General features: G+C 40.1%; 1 protein-coding gene across 1 annotated transcript in view; it reads right to left on the reverse strand.

The window, feature by feature from the left end:
* GUCA1B (guanylate cyclase activator 1B) overlaps positions 1-26,455 on the reverse strand; it is a 96,296-nt gene that overhangs the window by 64,412 nt on the left and 5,429 nt on the right. Inside the window, exon 2 of the mRNA XM_044077121.1 lies at positions 5,863-6,071. Coding sequence (XP_043933056.1) covers positions 5,863-6,063 — 201 coding nt within the window. The 5' untranslated portion in view covers positions 6,064-6,071. The remainder of the gene's footprint in view (positions 1-5,862; positions 6,072-26,455) is intronic.

A 26,455-nucleotide genomic window follows, 5' to 3' on the forward strand; every position in this document is an offset into this window, starting at 1 on the left:
TATTTCTGTAGTGAAAGTTAGTATATGATATCAATATTCCTCCTGGGCTATTTCAAATATTGTTTGTAACACCATGAGCTACAGACTCAGTCTAGACCTCAGATTAAATCCTGATCCTGCAGACTTTAAAGGACAAATAGCATAAATGTCTTATATTTAACAGGCAAGAATCGTTACCCCATGTATCAAAGTATAGTTGAAATTAAGCAAAAATAAAGTGGGAAACAATCCTTTGGTATTTATTTTAATGCAGCACTTTGTGAATTTTAACGCAGTATACTGTATGCGTCTTACTTTGTTCTGTGCAAAAATATACACTATTCCAGATCTGATTGCCTCTTTGAGAATTGCAAGTCACAGTGTCACACTCGAGCTGTTTTCACAAATATTGTACCAAACAGATGACATCTGGCAGAGCATAATAAAATTGTTTTGAAATGAAAAGGGTTAACTCATTAATGGCAGAAAGTCATCTGATTCCAGAAGTGTATTTATTTACCTTTTAATAAGTAGTAACTTGGTCTGATGAAGTTCTATGTATGGGCTGAAAGCACTTAACCAATTGCAATTTTAAGTTGTTTTATGTTGTTAATAAAATTATACATTTGTGTTGTTTTAACTATTCATGTATTTTTACATGTTAAACCTACATTTTTTAAGTGTTTTGATTTCATGGTGGCATTTGAATTAATAATTGTTTTAGTACTATACTTAGCTAATGATGGAAAAAATGAAAAGTCCAGAAATAATGTAATTCTAGCAAGATCTCGATTCCAAACTATTTACAAAACAAATGAAGATTCAATAAAAATACAAATAAAGCTAATATTTTTGCTGTAATAACACACACACACACACACACACACACACACACACACACACACACACACACACACACACACAATGACTGCACCTTCTGTAATAGTTTTGGGAATGATTTTTCCCTTTGAATGTTGCATTTCTTACTATTGGCATTTACATCCAGGAAAAAGAAAAAAAAAGATTAGTATTCCCACAGGGTGTCACTAATGAGCAGAATATCTGTGGTAAAGTCTTCTGTTTTTTTAAAAAAGCACCCAATGTACCAGTAACTGTTCTTTGTGTTGTCACATCAACTTGCTGTTTTCAACCATTTCTTTTGTTTAAAGGGTCAAAGAAGTGTGACAGGCATAGTTAAATCTGAATGGAGGTAATACCATAACTGATGCTGAGATTGGCAATACAGAGCTCCATCAGTCAGCTATGTTATTTATTTTTTTATGTATGTGCCTATTTATTTTGAGTTCTTTTCCACCTTTTCTGTCACTCTGACAACTGTCCCAGTGTCCCACATTCTTCTCTGGGTCTTCTAGCACTCCAATCACCCCTGGTCCAATGCCTGGATTTGAGCTGGGGCCAGCAATGGTTCTTAAGGACATACTGGGGATTGCTGCTGTCTCACTTCATGTCAATTTTTTTTTCATATTTTATCATCCACCCCTGTTTCACCCCATCATTCCTGCAGATCCTGTGGTTGTGTCCAAGGGATGAGAGCATCTCCCTGCCTCCACATCACATCAGCATGTTTCCACCCTTCCCCCATTTTGACCACACCTCCCAGTAAGACATCACCAGCCTCCATCAGGGATCGTCGCAGGAGACACCCATAGTACCACCCTCTCTCCTTACGACTATGTCAGTCATCTGAGCTGCTAATCAAACCCTGGCCAACTGGTCAATAGTTAGGACTTTATCTCTCTACACCACCGGAGTGTTCTTATGTTATCCATTTATGATATAAATTGTTTTTATTTGTTAACTTGATAAGAGCCCCCTGCAGATAAGTGCTTCCTTTCAGGGACAAATAAGGAGATCTTTCTGGTCAGGTAACTTGTTCAGCATCTCACAGTTTGCAAGTGGAACCTGGCAGAGACAATCCCAGAACTACTGGATGAAGCTTCCTCATCCTTTGCAGCTTTAAAACTCTGAACAAAGTTGTGAGACAAACCATCCTGTAAGTGGTATGACCCAATATGTGTGTGTGTGTGTGTGTGTGTGTGTGTGTGTGTGTGTGTGTGTGTGTGCGCGCACATGCAAACACAAATGTAGGCATGAATGATCACATCAGAAGAACAATAACTTTTTTGGAGGGATGGTCTTACCTGATTCATTAGCCTGTCCTACCACATTATTGACCTGATTGTTCTCCTTTTCTAACTGGTTGTTGACATTGTCATTTGGAGTAAAGTTCAAGAGGTGTTAGGCCTTCACCCCTGGCAGTTTTTTTTTCCTTTATGACCTATGATTAACCCATACCCCTGTAATGTAATTAGTATGCACATGCATTCCTACCTACCCCCGCTATGGATGACCTGCTTGCAATTACCTTACCTCTTATTGTATGTTTAAGCTAGAAATTCCCAGCCACCACAAGGCATACAGCCAGGCATGAGACCCTATTATCCACCCGCATGGGTGACCTAACATTAAGATGTTTCCCCAAGGCATTCATTGTGGAAGCCCATTACTCAAGCTCAAGTCTCCTGGGTCATACTCAGGGCTCCACTGTTCAGCAGTACACAGCAGGAGTACGAAATGAAGCAGATAAGAACAAAATAAAATAGCCTGGACTTCTCACTAAGGAGGGGTCAGTTGTGTTCATGCCCAATCTTCCAATTTCATGTGCAAGTAGTGCTTGAAATGATAATATAACAGAACATAAGTGGCTAGCATGCTGTGGACTGGGACTCAAGATGTCATAGGAGGGGAGTGGTACAGTGGTGGTCAACTCACTGGATGCAGAAAAAATTTACTTAACTACTTTATTAGAACAACAAGTCTGGAAAGACAAACTCGATACATACATCACCATTAAGGTGAAACATTAAAGTGGGATGGTAACAAAGATTTGGTGGAATGGCACTCATGTTAAGACATCATTCCAAGAACAAGAAACTGCCCAATGAGACTAAAAGGAGAAACGTTAGCATAAGAAATAGGGGGTAGAAATTTCTACAAATGTTAGATCTGTGATGGCAAACGTGAGGGCTCTACATTTTAAGATGACCCAATAACAATGTTAGTGGAGGGTGTGATAGATGTTATAAGGCCCATGAAGACATTAACCGCAAAACCTGAGTTGGGGATATGGATGTGTCAGTATAAGGCCAATAGCCAGAAGAGGATCAGAAAAGGGCAAGTATGCAAGCAGACAATCAGAATCAGAAATAATGGATTTTCAGTCTGGGATTAGATTAAAAGAATATTTAATATCTAGAAATATAGCTCTCTGATAGACACAGAAACTGAAGTAAAAACATAAAGTGTTGTGGCTTGTTTTACAATAGGATTTCACTGCATGTAGGGCATACTGAACTCTCCCCATGGAGATATGTTCTGGCTCTTTTGAAATCTCTACGTACTCATCTTTAACATAATTGTGGTATCATGCACTGAGTCAGAGGTTCCATGTCAGCATTTCTTAGCAATAAAATATGAGTTTAAACTAGATCATAGGATAATACAAGACAAGTTAGACCTGATGCAATGCGTACTTTCCCAATACCTGCCCTCAGGCTCTACCACCTTTTGCAAGGAGGGTGGTACCTGTAAAACCAGGGGCAAATTTAAGATCACCGAACTAGTTGCCCAAGCTATGCTTCAAAAATGGCAAAAAGTTGCATTGCTTAATATGCATGGGAAGTCTGTTTCAGAGCCAGAGGAGGTACTGGGTGACAAACCTATCTCTCCACCTAGTTTAGTTGTATATTGAGAATCTTATATCTGTATTTAGCATCATGTAATAAACTTGGTGAGGAATAGCTGTGTCTAAGACTTCTTTCATAGTTTTAGGTTGCATTAAGCATTGTCAGTATGTTAATGGTAGGGTTGTGTAACAGAATAGCTCTCCATTATACCACAGCTGCATCTCTAAATTGCAGCACTGAAGTGTTTAGTTATACCTAGTGATAGTTCACAGATATGCACGATTATGCATGTTATTGCCAAATTATCATCATTTAACCATGGAGATGTAGATCTTCCATAGCCAAATGTAACCTAGTAAGATGAAATGCATTGTGGGATGTAACACTACTTGAACAGGAAAGGGGCCAGGTGTTGAGAAAGTGTAGCTGACTCCTGCCCTGCAAAGAAGTATAGGACAAAACATTGCATAGTATAGGCATCAAAAGATGGGTTGCTTACCCCCCTCCCCCGGGAGCTTCACTGCTTAGCTCTGCAGCATTTTATTGCATGCTGCCCACCCCAGTGCTTTATGGAATCTTTGCCTAGTAATCAGGCATTTCTGCTATGCAACACAGTGGAATACTACCATACTACATATTACACAGTGTCTTTGTGGTGCAGTTTGCTGAAAGTCCACTCTATCAATTTGCATGATGCACTAGTACACAGGGAGTGACATTCATCAATTGCACTGTCACACCAACACCGCTAATGTACAAGGCAAATCATTGTAGGGAATTTAAACAGATCTCTGTTATGAAGATAATCTCCATGGAGCTCATCATTTATATTTAGCTGTTGGTATCTTGAGTATCTCAGGTAGTACTTTATTTTCCCTTTCTGTACGGCTAGAAGTCTTGTACATCATGTCTCTTTGAACTGCTTTGACTTTTTCTTATATAATTTAAGGTTCATAGGATCTTTACAATCCTAGCCATACATATTTGTGAAGTTTTTCATCCTTATATTTTTAAGTATTTATTCTGGGTAAATGTAAGCCCAAAATAAGCTGTATTGTTATCCCTGTCTCCTAATACCCATATTGTCATATTATCATCTGCCATGTTTGTAAACTGACAGTGCAGTTTATTCATCCTGTTAAAAAGAAGTATATACAAATGTCATTTGTTTTCTTTCAGCTTTTCCCGGTTAGGGGTCACCACAGTGGAACTCCTGTCCGCTAATGATTGGCAGTCAATTTTTATGGTACTGAGGTGCCAGCCCAATGCCCAACCTTCAACAAAGGCACACCCATTCACACGTCTTTCGAACACCACTCGACCAAGGGGAGGACATGCAGACTCCACACAGAAGGTGCTCCAGCCGAGAATCGAACGGGAGAACCTCTTGGTGTGTGGCAACAACACTACCACTGCACCACCGCTGTTTCATACTAATCCCATATACTCAGTGCTATTCTGCTATATCTTGTTTGTTTCCCTTTGAAGTAATTCTTAACAGTGGAAAATTAAATCGGAACATAGATGATTGATCTTTGCTTGTCATTCACTAAAACTTTGCATTGGTTCAAGTTTACTACCTTACTAGACATAATGACCTAAGATAAAAGCCTCACAGCTTAGGAGAGCTGAAGTACCATGCAAGCTGGCAATAAAACTGTAATGTTTCAAATAGCAATGAAATACTGACAGAAATAATTTCATACAGTTCTGAGGCACCTGACTTCACTATGCATTCTCAATCATGAGCTGTAACAACTTAAAAAAATTCAGATTGCATTTTTACTTTCTTAAAGGTACCCTTCTCATATGACCTAACATGCCAAATGAAAGAAGACTGCTGAAAATCACAAATGCAAATTCGTACAAACACTTGCCTGACTCCTCAACTTGAAATCTTTGTTCATGAATATGGCCCTTCAAAGTGAAGAAATTTCATTTTATAACCTACAAGCAAAATATCAAATTAAGTTACAGCAAATGAGTCATGGAAGTGTGAAGCCAGTTATTCCCAATGAACCATTTCAAGAATTTGTAATCCTTTCGTTGACTTCCTCTATTTAGCACAGATAGACAGCAACCAAATCAAGAAAAGAGCAGAAAGAAAAATAACAAAATGCTTGTAATCTACAACATATTTATCTCAGCAAATTCATTCATAACTGTGAATACATACCCCATTCTTATCAAAAGCCCTGAACATGTTTTCAACGTACTCGGCTGCTTCTTGATTGTCACTCACACCAAAGAATCGTTTAAACTCGTGCTTAAAGAGAGTCCCACTGGGGCATTCCACAACAAACTTCTTGTACCATTCCTGGAGCTCAGCAACGTCAATCTCTACCTTTGTCGACTCTTCACTGATGTGCTGTCCCATCCTCAGACCTGGAAACAGAGAGAAGTGTCACCTTCTCAGTTTTTTCCAGAAGTCTGCCTTCTGTGTGTCACCTCTCTTTACCTTATCTGTTTTTTTTTCTCAGTTTCCTTCTTTTTTTCTAACACAGGGGCATTTCACTTATCCATCAGATTAAGTTTCATAGAACAAGATGCTAATCTGAGCTCACTGGAAGTTGTTACAACCATCTGTGTCAGATTGCTGTAAGGAGATTAAGTAAAATGCCCTCTGCAAAGACGGGGGGGGGTGCTTCTAATTTGCACACATCCATAGTTACTGACTTAAATTCATCTATCAAATAAGATATTGAGGTGATATTATACCACAGCAACAAGGAGGAGTGAACTGTCAGTCAAGGGTTTGCACAGACTGCCGTAATAGAGTAGCTACAGATTTTAACTAGAATTGTTACAGATGCTATTTTATTTAATTCTTTAGTATTTTATTAACTCATTCTAGTAGCTACAAGATAATGCAGAGTGAAAAGCAAATGTATATATAAATATAAGGTTGCTGCACTGTAATGAAGTGGCGATTTGGGCTAGACATTTTACGAGTATGAGTTGCTACCAAGCTGCAATGCTAGGTTTGATTCTCATCACTTTACACTCATAAACTGTGCAATTCTTAGCTAGATATTTAACCAGACAATGGTCTCAGTTTCCACAAAGGAAAATTACATGTGGCTAGTGGACTAAAACAGCATAATTAGTTGTCAGCTATAGATGCTTCATAGCTTCATGATTGACATCCATTGGTTTGAAACTGTCAATATGAAGAGAAAAGTATGAGTTAGCCTACATCATGACTGCAATACGCTAACTAAATTATTTGGGGAGACAGTTTGTACAGGTAAAGGACTGTACAAGTTCATTTATGCTTCTTATTTATTTCTGTATTTCACGTGAGATACTGCATATTGCAGTTTTTCTGTTACTTTCTATAACAAAAACTGTCCAAGGGATTCATTAACAAAAGATCCTGCTTACATAATGCAGTATTTTGCATGAAGGCCTCAATATCAGCTAATCTGCATGTCTCTGAATGGCAGTTAACTACTCCAAGTGCAGATCAACACATCCCATGTTAGATGATTGTGGCAAATGCATCACGTAAGCACAGGCACCCTTCCCCTTCAGCCATTCTCTTACACCCATAAGCAGACAGGAAATGCATGCACACATACAAACACCACATACCCCATACCAGTCTCTGTTATCAGAACATCCACAAAGTCCCCTTTTTCTCCAGTACGGATGATTATAGACAGTCCTTAATGCCAGACATTCAGGTTTCACACTTCATATTATTCCTTAAATGCATGCTAGGGCAAAAGCTGTTTACAGGCTGGAGAGGTATGCCTAATGTTTCCCATACCTCCATCTCATATGGTGTATGTCCCAGACATCGGTTAATGCCAAGATCCTTGACATAAATAGAAAAAATAATTAAAAAAAAAAAAGATACCCACTGCACCAACTTATCAGTTAGTGCAGTGGACTAATGCAAGTATGTCTTCACAGATCCATAGGTACTTACTAGCCTATTGATCTGAGAGGATTTTAAAAAAGCCTAACCCTGCATTTCCAGATAATTATTATCCCATACAGTTTGCGATAATGATCTCAAAAGATGGGTTTCACGAGTATATGTTGGTTACTTGCATGTCTAGCAGGTCAACGGGAGCAAAATCATGTGTGAATTCGGTGATGTCCAGGTCAACAGGAGCTAAATCATGTGTGAATTTGGTGATGCCCATCCATTCATCCAAGTTACATTCAAACAGAGTAAGAGAAGCACTTTGTTTTATGTGGAAAGCAAGCAAGTTCCATACAAGAGATATTGTCTGTGATACATAGCAGTTACGGCATGTTCTGCTAATCTTGCAAAGGTGATTGAGGTGCCTTGAGCAGGTGTTTCATATACACGTCCGAATGTATAATAGGTCTAATAGAACAGGAGTGACATGAGGCAGAGGCTGCTTCTCAGTAGCCTGTATGTAACTGACAAGAGAGACAAGACTTTGAGATTATCTGTGTTGCCTTTATGATTAAAGTCCTTTATTTTTTTAGTGAGTAAGCAGAATGGTCATTCCAGTTGTGATAAATGTTTGGAAAGGTACATACTGAAAGGTGCATTATACTTGATGATTGGCTTAATGAGTGTTAAGTACAGAGGAGCAATTATGTCCCTGGATCTGGATGCCATACCCTTCAATATAATCATTACAATGAAAAAGGACTTCCTTGCAATAGCGGATACTTGGTGATCAAAGGACAGTTTGTTAAGATTGGTTCCCATATTTCTAACTACAAGAACAATTTCCAGGGAGATGTTGTCATAGGGTATTTACAAAGGGAGTCATTTGTGCAAAATAATACGAGTATACATTTCTTGGCATGCAGTTTAAGTCTATAGTTTTGACATCAACTAATTGTTTGGGTTTGGCCCTCTTTTAAGATCATGGTCACAGCACACAGTTTGCAGTCATGTGTAAACTTGGTCATTTACAATCTGTTTACATTAACTTTGACCTCCAAGAAGTGAATACCAAAGAGAAGTTTCCCAAAGACTGAAACTTGAGGCACTCCACTAATGACAGGTCTTTGGGTGGAGGTGCAGCCACTCACTCTTACTTCCTGTGTTCTATTTGTGAGGCAGTTTATGGTTCAGTGAGTTACATAAGGATTAACATTTAGTTGGGAGAATATCTATGATAGCCAAGTGTAGAATGGTGCTAGAATACCTTTGCAAGGTCCACTAAGGCAGTGTGTACTGATTTAACCTTTTCCACTGCCTCAGAGACTTTGTTAAAGAAATTGTCCAGGTTAAGTTGGAATGACCTGCCCTTAAGGAATCTGAACAAGTTTGGGTCAAGAGTCTGTTTTTCTTTTCTTTTTTATTTCTATTATTAAGCCTTGGAGTTTAGTGTTTCATCCCCCACCCCAGACCCCTGGGACCCGCACTCTGATCCCTATACTGTTTTAAGTGTCGTTATGACATTTGAGTAGTATCACTGATGTCTAGTATTTCTCCTCCCACTGCTTATTCCTGCAATATTTTTTTAAGTGTCATTACAATACAAGAATGGTACTGTAAACAACTCTGGTGTCAAATGCCCCCCCCCCCCCAATCACAGATTCTTTTAAGTGTTGTTTTGTCATGAGAGTAGTATACCTGGTGTTTATTGATTCTCCCCTTTCAATTTTGCAAGCTCTGATTGTTAGTCCATCGGGGTGTGTAAGGCTGACGGCCACCTCTACCCAACCGTGCACACACACACACACACACACACACACACACACACACACACACACACACACGCACACACACGCACACATGCATTGAATGGCATTCACTCACATGCTCAACCTTTCACTCATACACACACTCTTACACCCAACACAATCCCTCTACCCCCCCCCCCAACTGTTACCTCCCAGGCAGGTGCACATTCACATATTTACACTTGCAGCCCCCCTCATACACACATGTAGGCACCTCTTAACCCTACTTTACCACTTAACAGCCCAGTACTTACCTCTACTCAGGATGGCTAAGCAAGGACTTTTGGCTGTGTTCACTACCACAATGTGGTAGCAAGGGCCAAACTAGTGTACACTTCCAAGCATTTATATGAATTGTTTGGTGAGTAGATGCCTTCCTGGAGGCAGTTCCAGGGCTGAAAGCACATACCTCACCCCAAACTGCCTCAATAGCATATAGCACTGCTGGAAAGATAGCCTGAAGTGGCACTTTACTACTTCATGCAAAAGTAACATGTTAGGACTGTCTTTGAATACAAAAAGGTCATGTACACTACGTACACATCATGATAACCTCTGAATTCGGCCCTGTATCCTACTAAATTAATTTCTGTATTGTTTACTCAGACTAACAGAACTGCCATGCATCTCAAATGTGAAACTCCTAGAAGTTCATAGCAGGGCAAAATACTACCGGATGTATAACTCGGAGAAATCTTCAGCTGGATATTGTGCTCTTACATATAACTAACTTTTGCACCATAATGTACATGAACTATGTTACATGATATGACTGTCCCATACTATACTGCAAGTCCATCTAAAGTGAACATCATCAGATGGCATTTAGAAATGCTGTGCCGTGTTATTTGTAGCTGCTATGTTTCAAAATTGATATTCTGCAGAAATGTGACTAGAGAAATAACCAGATTTGGTGTGATTTCAGTGGATAGTCAGAGATACATTACAGTACAAAGTGAAGTTGCTAAATGCATGTATATTTTGTACAAGTTTATAAAATTGTACTGCTGTTTTAATACAGATTTATGAAACTGTCCATTTAAAAATAAATCTGCAAAATAACACATTGTATTGACTAGTTGGGAAGTTGAATGTGATATACTGAAGTGTTAACATCAGTTATGTGCCGTTATATTGTCTATAATAAAGTTACCGATTTTGCTAAACCTACTCTGAATCATGGCATTTCTCTGATGATTCTGAATAGAAATGGTCTGTGTTTTGTAGCAGCACTTGGCATGGTGTCAGAAATGAGATATTTTAAATATAACAGGTTATAAAACCATGCCACTAATTGCCATGAGATCCAAAAGCATCAGAGATATTTAACACAAAAACAAAATATTGCCCTGCAAAGTACTCATTCTACTCTTTAAAACCATTCTTTTGGCCTGCCCAGAGATGGAGATGCACAAAATTCCATATAGCAATGAAACTGTATAAGTTCTCAGTAATAATCCAGGTAAAAAACTTTTGAACACCCTGGGCAAACAGGTTGAGTCCATATTAAGCTCATTTGCATTAACTGAGGGTCAGAGTTATATATGAGAGTCCATGCATAGCAAACTCAATGAAAATTGTACAAAAAAGAAATATGCTACATGAAAAGGATTTTTTGCAGATATATACAAGCAAATGGTAAGTATGTGGAAGTGTCTGTTGGAGTATTATATAAAAAGGCAGTAAACTGTGGTTTTAATGGGATTAAAACCACAGTCCTTCTATGTGGCACATCTCATTACCAAGGGTTTTGCATCCAGGAAGAAAGAGGTCATCATCTCTCTCTCTCTACTCTTCCCTCATTAGGTCAATCATCGAGTATAATGCCCCATTTGGCATGTACCTCACTAGACAAATGCAACAGCTGGAAAGGCCACAAAAGTACCTCACAAAGAGGATTTTAGGACTTAAACACATGTTCTACATGGACAGTCTCAAAAAATTCCTATTCTCTGTTTCATATCGTCTACTAAGAGGCGATCTCTGCTTGACTTACAAAGCCATGTCTGACCCAGCTCTGCTAGAAATGCTACATCTAAAGAAATCCAAATCCCTCCTCACCATTCACTCCAGACAACTCAACCTCATTACCACAATCAACAGAACATGCTGGAAGGATAGGTTCATAACCCAGAGACTGTCCATGCTCTTGAATAGATTTCCCATACATGTCAAGCAGAGCACCTCACTGGCCCTCTTCAAGAGAGATCTTGATGAGTGGATGGGAAATAGAAAGTTCACCCTGGGAATCATTGCAGTGGTTCTACTTGACAGAGGCACTGGGAACTAACATCAGGCGGCACAATGTCAGGGCACTTGGGCTAGGCTTGTAAAGGCTCCAGGGCCATTAGCCTAGTACACACCTATAAACCTATTAAAGAAGAGCAGATAAGATGCAAAGTAATTACTGGGTTGGAAGAAATGGTTGTGTCACAAAAGTTACAACTTGAAATTAATCTAACTTTTAAAAAGACAATGCAAATAGCTAAAGAGGCAATGCCAATTTGCATAAATGAATTACTGAAAAAAAAAACAGATTGATAACTTATGGCAAGTGATATGTGTGAAGTGAAGTTAGTGGCAAGTTAAGCAAAAGGCATAATGTGAAGTGGAGAAAGTGAATGTTCTAGAAGCAGACTGAGGGATGATAATTGCAAATGCATGAGTTTTCACAGTTATCGTGATAACTTGGAGCAGATGGTGTAAGAGATGCAAGACGCTGGGCCACTTTGCTGTAGCTTATAAACAAAAGCACATTAAAGAGATTGCTACTGAAAATGTTGAAGAAACTAGCAATTATGTGCAGAAAATATTTTTATTGGGTTCACTTGCTACTGTTGATGATGTAGATGCTAATGGGCAACTAAAAATTCTGATTCATCAAACATGTGAGTTTTAAAATAGACAGAGATGCTGATGTTACTATGATGTCATGTGCGACATATCAAAGTTTCCAGATCCTTCTTGCAGTAGACAGTGAATGAAATCTGTAGCCCCATAGGCAACCTCAAGTGCTTTGGTAAATATTTTGCCAGGTCTGATTTGAAGGGTCACATATTTGAGTCTTGGATGTATATGCTGAATGGTTTGTGCATAAATACTCTGTTCAACGGAGCTATGGCATGGAAATGGGCTCAATAGCAAGAATAAATCAAACTGGAAACAGAACTGAAACAAATGCAGACCACTGGCATTAAATATAGTGTTATTGAACAAGATGTGTGTTCTTCTATAGGCACAGTAATCCAAAGGATGGCTGAGTGAGAATCTCTGTTAATTTAAAAAGGCTCTGTGAGCCCATTGTGGATGAAAGAGTTATCTACTGCCTTTAAAACTAGTAAAGGCTTTCAGTGGTTTCTAGCAACTTCCACCAGATAGTGAAAGCCAAAAGCTGTCATATTTCATTACCCCATGGAAAGATGTTTCAGAAGACTGTTTTTGGTATAACATTTGCACCTGAGGTTTTTAGATGTCAGTTTACAGATTTACTTAAGAATCTGGATGGTTTTGTGGTAACTATACCTGACATCCTGGTGTCTGGTCCAGACACACAATTTGAGATTAGAAACAATGCTGCAAACAAAAGTTCAGGTCTTCAACTTAATCAAGTCACATGCTGCTTTAATAAAACTGAACTTCATTATTTTGGGCACCATATATGCCCTAATGGTGTCAAACCATATGGAAGCAAAGTCCAAGAAATTGCTGAGCTAAGATCCATCCTGTGTAACTGACCACAGGCAAGCTCTAGGTAAGAACAATTATTTTGCAGCGAACACCTGATCAGTGACACTCATTCAGTGAAAATCGTTCAGCGATTTGCTAAATTTACTGAGGGCAAGTAAATACTTGCTGTACAGCAGAGTAGACTGACAGCTACGTAAATCGAGCCCAATCAATGGGGGGCTTCACACCCACCCCCAACTATACATACCAACTCCAAGATCACACTACAGTGGAGAAAAGGGCAAGGTTGTGCTGTGAAGGCAAGTATTTACTTGCCCTTGGTAAATTCAGTGAATTGCTGAAATGATTTTCTCTGAATGAGTGCTGACGATCCGGTGTTTGCTGCAATTGCATTGTGACAAACTGATATAGACCCATCATATGTCAAATAAAAACCAAGTAAAATAAAAAATAAATATAATTTTGCAGCTTTAAGCTAAAGCAATGGGCTTATACAAATACTATCATTTAATCCAGGAGGGGGTGTTGGCACCTAATTTCAGTTGCCACAACAGTTCTTTATATTAAAGTGTTTTATCCTGTATACCCTCTCTAGGATCTTTCATTACATGCTCTAAAATATCAAAATTAAACTTCTTACAATTGTGACAAATCAATGAGTGCTTATATAATGTATTATTTTCATTACTTCCAGAGATGTCATAGTTATGTTCATAAATTCTAACTTTCAAGGCACTCTCTTTCTATTTTACCAACAAAGTAAAATAAGCATGTGGCAAATATAGTGATATAAACCACTCCAGAAGGCCTTGTTTAAAGTACATAATGTATTTAAATTCATTGTCCAGTGCAATTTTCTCCTTTTCTAATATGTGTTGGCACTGCCAAGTGCCACATTTTTGTCCTAATGTGCTTTTTATCATTATGTAATAGAGTTTGCTTGTTACACTCTAGCAAACCCTTTAGTTTATTTCCTGTCTTAAAATTATATTGTGAACCCTTGCCCAAGATTTTGTAAATTTCTTCATTGGTCTTAAACATATTCCAATTTTGTTCAATAATGTTCATAATATCGCCTGACAAAGGATGGTATGATACACAAAAGCTCTTTTGATTCATTTAACAGTGTCATTTTAAGAGGTTCACTTAGTAAACTAAGTCCATAAAAGAGGTCTGCATTTAGTATTCTAAGCTGTGACACCTCATTACCTAATGTTCCTAAGCTGTGATGCCTCATTACCTAATGTTGCTAAGCTGTGACACCTCATTACCTAATGTTGCTAAGCTGTGACACCTCATTACCAAATGTTCCTATCCTGTGACACCTAATTACCTATTGTTGCTGAGCTGTGACACCTCATTCCCTAATGCTCCTAAGCTGTGACACCTCATTAGCTAATGTTCCTAAGCTGTGACACCTCATTACCTAATGTTCCTAAGCTGTGACACCTCATTCCATAATGTTCCTAAGCTGTGACACCTCATTCCATAATGTTCCTAAGCTGAGACACCTCATTACCTAATGTTCCTAAGCTGAGACACCTCATTACCTAATGCTCCTAAGCTGTGACACCTCATTACCTAATGTTCCAAAGCTGTGACACCTCATTACCTAATGTTCCAAAGCTGTGACACCTCATTACCTAATGTTCCTATCCTGTGACACCTCATTACCTAATGTTCCTAAGCTGTGACACCTCATTACCTAGTGTTCCTAAGCTGTGACACCGCATTACCTAATGTTCCTAAGCTGTGACACCTCATTCCATAATGTTCCTAAGCTGTGACACCTCATCAGCTAATGATCCTAAGCTGTGACACCTCATTACATAATGTTCCTAAGCTGTGACACCTCATTACCTAATGTTCATATGCTGTGACACCTCATTACATAAGGTTCCTATGCTGAGACATCTCATTACCTAATGTCGCTAAGCCGTGACACCTCATTACCTAATGTTACAAAGCTGTGGCACTTCATTACCTAATGTTGCTAAGCTGTGGCACCTCATTACCTAATGTTACAAAGTTGTGACACATCATTACCTAATGTTGCTAAGCTGTGACACCTCATTACCTAATGTTGCTAAGCTGTGACAGCTCATTCCCCAATGTTCCATCACTGTGACTCCTCATTACCTAATGTTCCTAAGCTGTGACACCTCGTTACTTAATGTTCCTAAGTGGAGACACCTCGTTACCTAATGTTCCTCAGCTGTGGCACCTCGTTACCTAATGTTGCTAAGCTGTGACACTTTATTACCTAATGCTCATCATCTGTGACACCTCATTACCTAATCTCCCTAAGTTGTGACACCTCATTACCTAATGTTCCTAAACTGTGACACCTCATTACCTAATGCTGCTAAGCTGTGACACCTCATTCCCTAATGTACCTACACTGTGACACCTCATTACCTAATGATCATAAGCTGAGACACCTCATTACCTAATGTTCCTAAGCTGTGACACTTCATTACCTAATATTCATAAGCTGAGACACCTCATTACCTAATATTCATAAGTTGAGACACCTCATTACCTAATGTTCCTCAGCTGTGACACCTCATTACCTAATGTTCCTACACTGTGACACCTCATTACCTAATGTTCATAAGCTGAGACACCTCATTACCTAATGTTACTAAGCTGTGACACTTCATTACCTAATATTCATAAGCTGAGACACCTCATTACCTAATGTTCCTCAGCTGTGACACCTCATTACCTAATGTTCCTAAGATGTGACACCTCATTACCTAATGTTCATAAGCTGTGAAATTTCATTATGTAATGTCCTTAAGCTGTGACACCTGATTACCTAATGTTCCTAAGCTGAAAACACCTCATTACGTAATGTTCCTCAGCTGTGACACCTCATTACCTAATGTTCCTAAGATGTGACACCTCATTCCCTAATGTTCCAGAGCTGTGACACCTCATTACCTAATGTTGCTAAGCTGTGACACCTCATTACCTAATGTTCCTAAGCTGTGATACCTCATTACCTAATGTTCCTAAGCTGTGACACCTCATTACCTAATGTTCCTACACTTTGACACCTAATTACCTAATGTTCCTAAGCTGAGACACCTCATTACCTAATGTTCCTACACTTTGACACCTAATTACCTAATGTTCATATGCTGTGACACCTCATTACATAATGTTCCTATGCTGAGACACCTCATTACTAAATGTCGCTAAGCTGTGACACCTCATTACCTAATGTTCCTAAGCTGAGACACCTCATTACCTAATGTTACAAAGCTGTGACATCCCATCACCTCATTACCTAATGTTACAAAGCTGTGACACCTCATTACCTAATGTTACAAAGCTGTGACACCTCATTACCTAATGTTGCTAAGCTGTGACACCTCATTCCCCAATGTTCCATCACTGTGACACCTCATTACCTAATGTTCCTAAGCTGTGACACTTCATTACCTAATGTTCATAAGCTGAGACACCTCATTACCTAATGTTCATAAGCTGTGAAATCTCATTATGTAATGTCCTTAAGCTGTGACACCTGATTACCTAATGTTCCTAAGCTGAAACACCTCATTACGTAATGTTCCCCAGCTGTGACACCTCATTACCTAATGTTCCTAAGATGTGACACCTCATTCCCTAATGTTCCAGAGCTGTGACACCTCATTACCTAATGTTGCTAAGCTGTGACACCTCATTACCTAATGTTCCTAAGCTGTGATACCTCATTACCTAATGTTCCTAAGCTGAGACACCTCATTACCTAATGTTCCTACACTTTGACACCTGATTACCTAATGTTCATATGCTGTGACACCTCATTACATAATGTTCCTATGCTGAGACACCTCATTACCTAATGTCGCTAAGCTGTGACACCTCATTACCTAATGTTCCTAAGCTGAGACACCTCATTACCTAATGTTACAAAGCTGTGACACCTCATCACCTCATTACCTAATGTTACAAAGCTGTGACACCTCATTACCTAATGTTACAAAGCTGTGACACCTCATTACCTAATGTTGCTAAGCTGTGACACCTCATTACCTAATGTTACAAAGTTGTGACACCTCATTACCTAATGTTGCTAAGCTGTGACACCTCATTACCTAATGTTGCTAAGCTGTGACACCTCATTCCCCAATGTTCCATCACTGTGACACCTCATTAACTAATGTTCCTAAGCTTTGACACTTCATTACCTAATGTTCATAAGCTGAGACACCTCATTATCTAATGTTCCTAAACTGTGACACCTCATTACCTAATCTCCCTATGTTGTGACACCTCATTACCTAATGTTCCTACACTGTGACACCTCATTACCTAATGTTGCTAAGCTGTGACACCTCATTCCCTAATGTTCCTACACTGTGACACCTCATTCCCTAATGTTACTACACTGTGACACCTCATTACCTAATGTTCATAAGCTGAGACACCTCATTACCTAATGTTCATAAGCTGTGAAACCTCATTATGTAATGTCCTTAAGCTGTGACACCTCATTACCTAATGATCCTAAGCTTTGATACCTCATTACCTAATGTTCCTAAGCTGTGACACCTCATTCCCTAATGTTCCTAAGCTGTGGAACCTCACTTACTAATGTTGCTAGGCTGTGACACCTCATTACCTAATGTTCCTAAGCTGTGACACCTCATTACCTAATGTTCATAAGCTGTGACACCTCATTACCTAATGATCCTAAGCTTTGATACCTCATTACCTAATGTTCCTAAGCTGTGACACCTCATTACCTAATGTTCCTAAGCTGTGACACCTCATTACCTAATGTTCCTAAGCTGTGACACCTCATTACCTAATGTTCCTAAGCTGTGACACCTCATTACCTAATGTTCCTAAGCTGTGACACCTCATTACCTAATGTTCCTAAGCTGTGACACCTCATTACCTAATGTTCCTAAGCTGTGACACCTCATTACCTAATGTTCCTACACTTTGACACCTCATTACATAATGTTCCTAAGCTGTGACAACTCATCACCTAATGTTCCTAAGCTGTGACACCTCATTACCTAAGGTTCCTACACTTTGAAACCTAATTACCTAATGTTCCTAAGCTGAGACACCTCATTACCTAATGTTCCTACACTTTGACACCTCATTACCTAATGTTCCTACACTTTGACACCTCATTACCTAAAGTTCATAAGCTGTGACACCTCATTACCTAAGGTTCCTACACTTTGACACCTAATTACCTAATGTTCCTAAGCTGGGACACCTCATTTCCTAATGTTCCTACACTGTGACACCTCATTACCTAATGTTCCTATGTTGTGACACCTCATTACCTAATGTTCCTACACTGTGACACCTCATTACCTAATGTTCCTATGTTGTGACACCTCATTACCTAATGTTCCTATGTTGTGACACCTCATTACCTAATGTTCCTACACTGTGACACCTCATTACCTAATGTTCCTACACTGTGACACCTCATTACCTAATGTTCCTATGTTGTGACACCTCATTACCTAATGTTCCTACACTGTGACACCTCATTACCTAATGTTCCTGCACTGTGACACCTCATTACTACTGTATTTAGCTTAGGAGTATAATAATGGTACTGGACGAGGGACAAGCTGATTAATAATTGTAGCAGAAGAATATACTTTGTAACCATCTTGCATTTTCAGAATCGTAACATACTGTACACCCACAAAAATGTTGGAATTCATATTTATCATGCCACATATTAAGCTAGAATGAAATGTTGAAAGATAATTGTTCACAGGGTTAGTCAAAACTTTACCCTGGATGAAAATTGTAAATGAGTCACATTGTGATTAAAATATAACATGTAAAATAAATGTAAGGCAATGCAGTAACGTATTACAACTGCATTTGTACAGTGGTGCATTCACTGGCTTTCATATAGTAACTGCACCAAAATGAAAGTCCAACATCATTTTTTAACTTGTAAAACAAATATTTTGAGAGTCAGCTTTGCTGGATCAGTTGTGCAGTCATTATTGGTATGAAAGAACCTTTATTTATGGAAAAAACAAATGTAACAGTAACAGCTAAATGACCAAAATACAAACATAGAACTTAATCTCAAGTAACGGCTACGAGTCATTAACTATATCCATTTTAATTACTTGTACTACTCAACAGCTGACTTTCTCTTGTTAAGGCCACTATACTTGATCCACTAATTTTAGAACTTACACTTCACTTACCACCACCCCTCTGGCAGTTTGCAGTTTTTATGTTCACTTATCTGCAATCTACAGCTTTTGTCTTCACTTCCTTTGCCCCCTGCAAGCTACAGTTTTTGTGTTCACTTATCTCAGCAATCTACAGATTGTGTGTCCATTAATGCTTGCAATCTACAGTTTATGTTCACTTACCTGCAAGCTATAGTTTTTTTGTGTTCATTTACCTGGAGCTACAGTTCTTGTGTTCACTTATCTGCAGTCTACAGTCAGTGTTCACTAAATCCTGCAGTCTACAGTGTTTGCGTTCACTTACTCATGCAATCTACAGTTTTTTTGTTAACTTATCTGAAATCTAGTTTTCGTATTTGCTTATCTGCATGCACAAATGCAACAATTTGCTTGAAAGGAAGGACAGGGTCTTACACAAAAGAATACAATATCTATACGATATTATGCTAGATAAGGGCAGCAGCAAAAATTTTGAAATGGCCATTAGTGAATCAGTTCTGTATCAGTCTGCATCTCAGGTTTCCCGCTATGCATTAACACTGTCAAAATACTATGTTAATGGATATCTGTAAAGCTGGAATGCTGACTATGTGTTTCACCTTAGTCACTGCCGGTTTTAACAGGATTAGTGCTATCCTGTCCTCACTAGTCTGCACATGTGCTAACATTTTATGCCTATAAAAGTAGAAATATACTGTGTGGAAATTGACAGGATGTTCCTGTTTCTTAAATAACAAAACTGATGACAAAAACGCTTAAAAGATATATATACAAGTATATTAAATACATTAAAAAGCCCTATAATCTAATCGATAATTTAATGAGCATACATTCAGAAATGAAAAATAAAATTATATATATAACTATATCACAACCATATATATATATATATATATATATATATATATATATATATATATATATATATATATATATATATATATATATATATACACACACACACATGTGAGGTTGACAGGTCTCTGTTTGTTGGATTCTGTGGCAGGTCCTCCTTTGCGTGCTGTTTTCAAACTTTTGGTATGCATCCAGTGGAGATGCTGTGGTTGAGCGCTTTAATTTAGTAGGGTATATTTCATACTGATTAATAAACAACCTAGAATGTCATCTTGTCTTACAGAGCTAGTGCTTTTAGCACTAGAAAGTGCTTTTAGCATCAGTTTAGAGGTGAGTACTCTCAGAGACTATGGACTGGATACTTTGCTTTAGGAAATCTAGAAGCAAAAAGTGGAGTAGGTTGAGCTGAACGTATCTTTCAGGATATTGGCTTTATGCTCAGGGGGAGTGGTGATGCATTATGAATAAGCTTGTACATATATTGTACACCTGTGAAGGGTAATGCGAAATACAAGCAAACTGAGTGTTTTCCAAACAATGAGCATGCACAGAAACCAACATATGTTACTGCCCTTATGAAATGGGCATCTAAATTTTGAATGAAGCAAAAGTTAAGTAATGCAGATTATGCAGTGATTATATATATATTAATTTTATTATGATGCCATAACATGAACTTGACTTACAAGCAATAAAATGGAGGTTTTTGTTTGAAGTTGTATTTAATTTACTGAGATGAGTATTCTGAAAGCTCTTTGTTAAAATGGAGGTGAATGAGAAATTGTTGAGCGCATTTTTGAATTTGGGTGTTCATGGGTAAGTACTAGGCTAGATACCCCTGCGGGCCATATTAAGCCTTGCCAATTTCCTTTTTTGTGCTCAAATTAACTTTTTTCAATTGGTTAGAAGCTGGACTTACCTATGCCATGGTCAATAATATATTACCCCTAATGAGGGAACCTATACATGGGATAGAGAAAGGGGTAGTCCTATGGTAAATTTTCTGTTTCCCATCCATACTTCCAAATTGTGCTTGAATATGGACAGGAATGAACTTTGTTTTATATGGATGTTGGAGTCTTTTCCTGAGCAGTGGTATCCCCTGTGAGGTATACCTGTCCCTCCAAACTGTTCTTTAGATGTTTAGAAGAGGTCTATACCCCTAGACTGAGCATTTATTATGCCATTTGACTTGCTGATGAGCAGGAAATCCATCAGTATTGGGTAAAAGGATGATTTGTATGCCAGACATAGGTCACATCTTAACAGTCTGTAGGATTCCAAGTATAACAACAGGGTTTTGAGCCATTCCATGTAGAACAAGTTGTTTAGGCATTGTATCTTTTTAGTATGGTATCTCTGTGGACATTCCAGTTGTTGCATGTGTCTAGACAGATGCAAGTCAAAGGGGGCATAATATTCAATGATTAGCCTAATGAAGGGTGAGAAAAGGGGGACAATGACATCCCTAGATCTAGACAATTGTGTATCTGTAAAATATTATCTTATCAAGCAATGCAAAATGTAACCATTTCTTAATAATGTCACACCTAATATTTAACATCTTAGGCCTCATCTACCATCTACAAAACAATTTTTACCTTAGTTTATAACCTGTTCTTACAAAAATCAACACATATTGTTCAACATATTAGTCAGTAGCTCAGTCACTGCCCACATATGTTCCCAGATCCTGAACAACTGGGTCACCTCTTAAGGTCATACTGTTGATGTGGTAGTTCCCTGGAGTAGATAACTTTCCAAAGGATACAATAATGCATTTTTGTCATCTATTTTCAGTTCTTGATTTTGGTACCATTTATTTATTTGGGACAAACCTTTCTGCAGGATGGCTAAGTTATTTGAGGGTAGAAAAAGAAGTTATGTACCTACCATAACGTTCCATGTTAGTTGTCTTCTCGCCTTCTTTCTTGCTGGTTGGGTTCGGAGCTGATCCTTGGCTCCGACTCAGCCATCTTCTAAAGCTCGAGAACTGTTTACTGGCTCAAGGCCTCCCCATATCCCATGATGCCTGGCGCTAGATACCCAGATCTCATTTGGTAAGTCGAACTGCAGACATAAAGATGAAGGAATCCTATCCTATAATGCATAAAACCCTACCACAGAGACTACTAGGCAGAAAGGACTAGCCAGAGAAGACTCAGCCAGTGAAAAAACATAAGGAACTCTTCTCAGTCTACTAGGATAGGGGGATGGAGGGTGGGATGCAAGAAATAAGGCGAGAAGAAGTCAACTAACATGGAACGTTATGGTAGGTACATAACTTATTTATGTTAAGTTGTCCATCTCGCCTTCATTCTTGCTGGTTGGGACAGTGTCCCTAGCACCTAAATCCTGGGTGGCTCATCGGAACAAACTCTTCAGAACAGTGGAACCAAAATCAGATCTGCTCCTGGAGACCACATCTAACTTATAATGCAAAATTAAAGTATGGGGGTTGGCTCACGTAGCCACAGCACAAATAAATTCCATGGGCAACCTAGCCTGAAATGCCACAGAAGTGGCTAAAGCTCTGGTGGAGTGACCTTTTGGTTGAACAGGCAATTCTTTATTCCTCAGTTGATAGATGAATGTGATAATAGTAGTCAACCACCTGGGCAAGGTTACTTTTGAAACTGGAAGACCTTGTTTGCCTTCAGCATAGGAAAGGAAAAGCTGGTCCGATTTTCTGATGTCCTTAGTCCTATGCAAATAAAAACGTAGTTGCCTGTGAATGTCTAAATGATGCAACTTATATTCTGCCCTGTTGGGAGTGGTTGGGAAAAAACACAGGAAGGTCAATGGACTGATTCAAGTTATTCTCAGAAGAGACCTTAGGAAGGAAGGAAGGAAGGATTAGTCCTGAGAGCAACCCTGTCATTGTGGAACAATAGGTACGGAGGACAGATACAAAGAGCCTGAAGTTCCGAAACTCTTCTGGCTGAAGTAATCACTACGAGAATGAGGGTTTTCCAAGAAAAAAACTTCAAAGAACAAGAAGCTGCAGGTTCGAAGGGGGGCAAAATTAGAGAAGCTAAAATCAAATTCAGATCCCATGGAGGTGGAGGATCTCTCAATGGGGGCCTAAGCAGAGTGGTCCCTTTGAGAAAGGCTTTATATAGCTTATGAGACATGATATTACTTTCTGACAGGCCAGTGTGAAAATTTGAAATTGCAGCTAACTGAACTCTAATTGTAGCGGAAGCAGACCCAGCATGAAATAGCTCTGCAAGAAACTCCAAAATGTGGTGTACAGGGGCTGAAAAGGGGTCTATACTCTTAGCCTCTGCCCAGGAGGAAAAACATTTCCACTTGCTAGCGTACATTTTTCTAGTGGTAGACTTGTGCGATGATAAAATGATTTTGCGCACAGAGTGGGAGATATCAGGAAGCCTGGCTAAAGTTGGAAGTGGAGCAACCAAGCAGTGAGCTGGAGAGATTACAGGGATTGGTGCAGCCCGCCCGATTGATGGATCAGAAGGTCTGGAACTGGGTCCAGAGTCCAAGGCTGCTCGAGAAGATGATGATGCAGGAACGGGAACCATATTTGTCGAGGCCAGTAAGGAGCAATGAGGATCATTTTGCAGCCCAATACGGTAGCTTTCTGTATTAGCTTCGGGATTAGGGGAAATGGAGGGAATGCATACAGAAGTCCCTGAAGCCAATCATGGGCAAGAGCGTCTCTGGGGGAATGTCCGGGAAGTGGAAGGAGAGAGAAGAAATTGCTGCACTTGCTGGTGAAGAGGGTGGCAAAAAGGTCGCAGCAAGGTTGGCCCCATTTGCGGAAGATTTGGTCCACCACTACCTGATTCAGAGACCACTTGTGAGGCATGAGAATTGCTCTGCTTAGCCTGTCTGCTATGATGTTGGATCTCCCAGGGATGTGTGTTGCGATTAGAAACCGTTAGGAAGAGATTGCCCACTGCCAGAGTCTGAGTGCTTTTTGACATAGGGAGTAGGATCTGGTTCCGCCCTGCTTGTTGATGTACCACACTACTGACATATTGTCCATTTGAATTGCAATGGTCCCGGTAGGAAGAGAGTCTTGAAGAGCTTGCAACGCTAAAAGCACGGCCCTCATTTCCAAGACGTTTATGTGCAGATGGTACTCGTGAGGTTGCCAGGTGCCTTGGACTGTTCTGCCCTGCTAATGCCCCCCCCACCCGATCAGGGAGGCATCCATGGTCACCATAGCAACTGGAGGGGGGAGTACAAATGGTCTGCCCTGGGGCACTGATGTGGAGACCATCCACCACGCAAGGTGCTTTTTGCATGTTTCTGTGATCATAATCATGTGAGACATGGGAAGCTGCTGGAAGGACCATTGGGTGAAAAGAAGCCACTGGAGGATCCTCATGTGAAAATGAGTTAGAGGAATGAGTATGATCGCTGCTGCCTTAAGACCTAGAGTTTGGAGGATGAACCTGACTTGAATTCGTTTGCATCCTAATAAGAACTGCACATGTCGGCAAATGACCAACACCCTGTCTGGTGGAAGGCTGGCTGATGTGTCTTTTGTATTTAAATTTGTGCCTATAAAGGTGATAGACTGGCAGGGCGACAATGCAGACTTTTTGAAATTAATTGTGATACCTAGTTTGGAACAAGTCACGATGGTGTAGTCTCTGGCTCGCAGAAGGTGATACCTGGTGGTAGCAGTGAGGAGCCAGTCATCTAGATATGGAAACACCTGGAATCCTTGCCGTCTCAGGTGAGCGGTAACTACTGCCATACATTTGGTGAACACCCTGGGGGCTGTGGTGAGACCAAAGGGCAGAGCTCTGAACTGATAATGGCTGGCTCCCAGCTGGACGCGAAGGAATCTTCTGGAGCATCTGTTCATTTTGATGTGGTAGTACACATCCTGAAGATTTATAGAGCACATCCAGTTGTCCTGACCCAGAAATGGTAAAATGGACTGTAGCGTGACCATCCGAAATTTCGTTCTTTGTACAGACCTGTTCAGTCTGCTGAGATCCAGAATGGGTCTCCAGTCCCCTGTCTTTTTTGGTACCAAAAAGAACCTTGAGTAAATTCCGGATCCTTGCTGGTCTGCTGGGACTTGCTGGATGGCCCTTTTTCTTAGCAGTTTTGAAACTTCTTGAACTGCTTGATCCCTTAGATTGGGTGGAACATCTGGAAGGGACTTGTTTAACCATAAGGGGGTGCGAACAAAGGGAATTCTGTAGCCTCCGGATATAACAGACTGTACCCATTTGTCTTGTGTTAGGTCTTGCCAGGCTCTTGGGTACAGCGATAATCCTCCCCCGACTGCCTCCAGAGGTGGGCAGACAGGCAACCCTTCAGGGATGCTGGAAAGGCTTCTCAGAGAAGGATTCTCTGCTGCCCTGGTTTTGCGGATCCCCTCTGCCACAAGGGCGGCATCTGTTATTGTTCCTTCCTCTGCCCCTGGATGGGAACTCACCATGTGTGTCCGGCAAGGCTCCCTGGGATTTCCGGAACCACATCTTTCCACTCTTCTGACCCTTGGGATATGGTCTGGAAGGAGTGGAAAAACAGACTCCCACAGCAGAGAGAGTCTTGCCTTCCTGCTCACACCTGGTAAGGGTGTCTTTCATCTGTGATCCAAAAAGAGAGTAACCATCAAAGGGGTGTTGGTGAAAGACACTCTGAAAGGTTCCTCAAAGTTATACAGCCGCATCCAGGCGTGCCTCCTTAGGGCAACGCCTGTGCCTGCGGCCCTACTCGCACCATTGGCTGCATAAGAAATGAGCCTCATGGAGGAGTTCACCACTGAATTAAGAGTCACCAGCTGGGAGGCTGCCTTAACCTGGGCCCCCTCAGCTGATGGATCTTGGAGGGTATCTCCAAGCTCTTTAAGGAGATCACTTTGAAGATGGGTAAAGTGGCACAAATAATTCAGGGACCTCATAGAGAAGGTCGCTGAAGAGAACATCCGCTTCCCATATCTGTCCATCACCCTGGACTCTTTGTTGGTGGGATGGACAGATGAAGAAGTTTCAGCCAACTCCTTCTTTGTGGCTGCCGCTACCACCATGGCATCAACAGGGACACCTTTAGTCAAAAACTGCTTGTCCTATGGTGCAGTAATGAATTTAGCGGGTCTTCTAGGGGTTGGTTCCAGTGTGTCTGGAGCTGACCACGCCTTCTGAGCTACGACGGACATCAGTGGGTCGAAAGGCGGAGACACCCAGGAGGTGGAAGGTTGGGATCCAAACGCATCCAGGAATACCAACTCATCCTCGGAAGGGCTGAAGGTAGTCCAGTTCCTCCTCTGCCTAAGCATCTCAAGGATGTCTGAGAAGGAGACATCTTCAGAGGGGGATCTCGGGGACCCTTCCGAATCCTCTAAGTCGATAC

This window comes from Protopterus annectens, chromosome 7.part0, assembly GCF_019279795.1.
Source record: "Protopterus annectens isolate FY-2018-M chromosome 7.part0, PAN1.0, whole genome shotgun sequence".
NCBI lineage: Eukaryota > Metazoa > Chordata > Ceratodontiformes > Protopteridae > Protopterus > Protopterus annectens.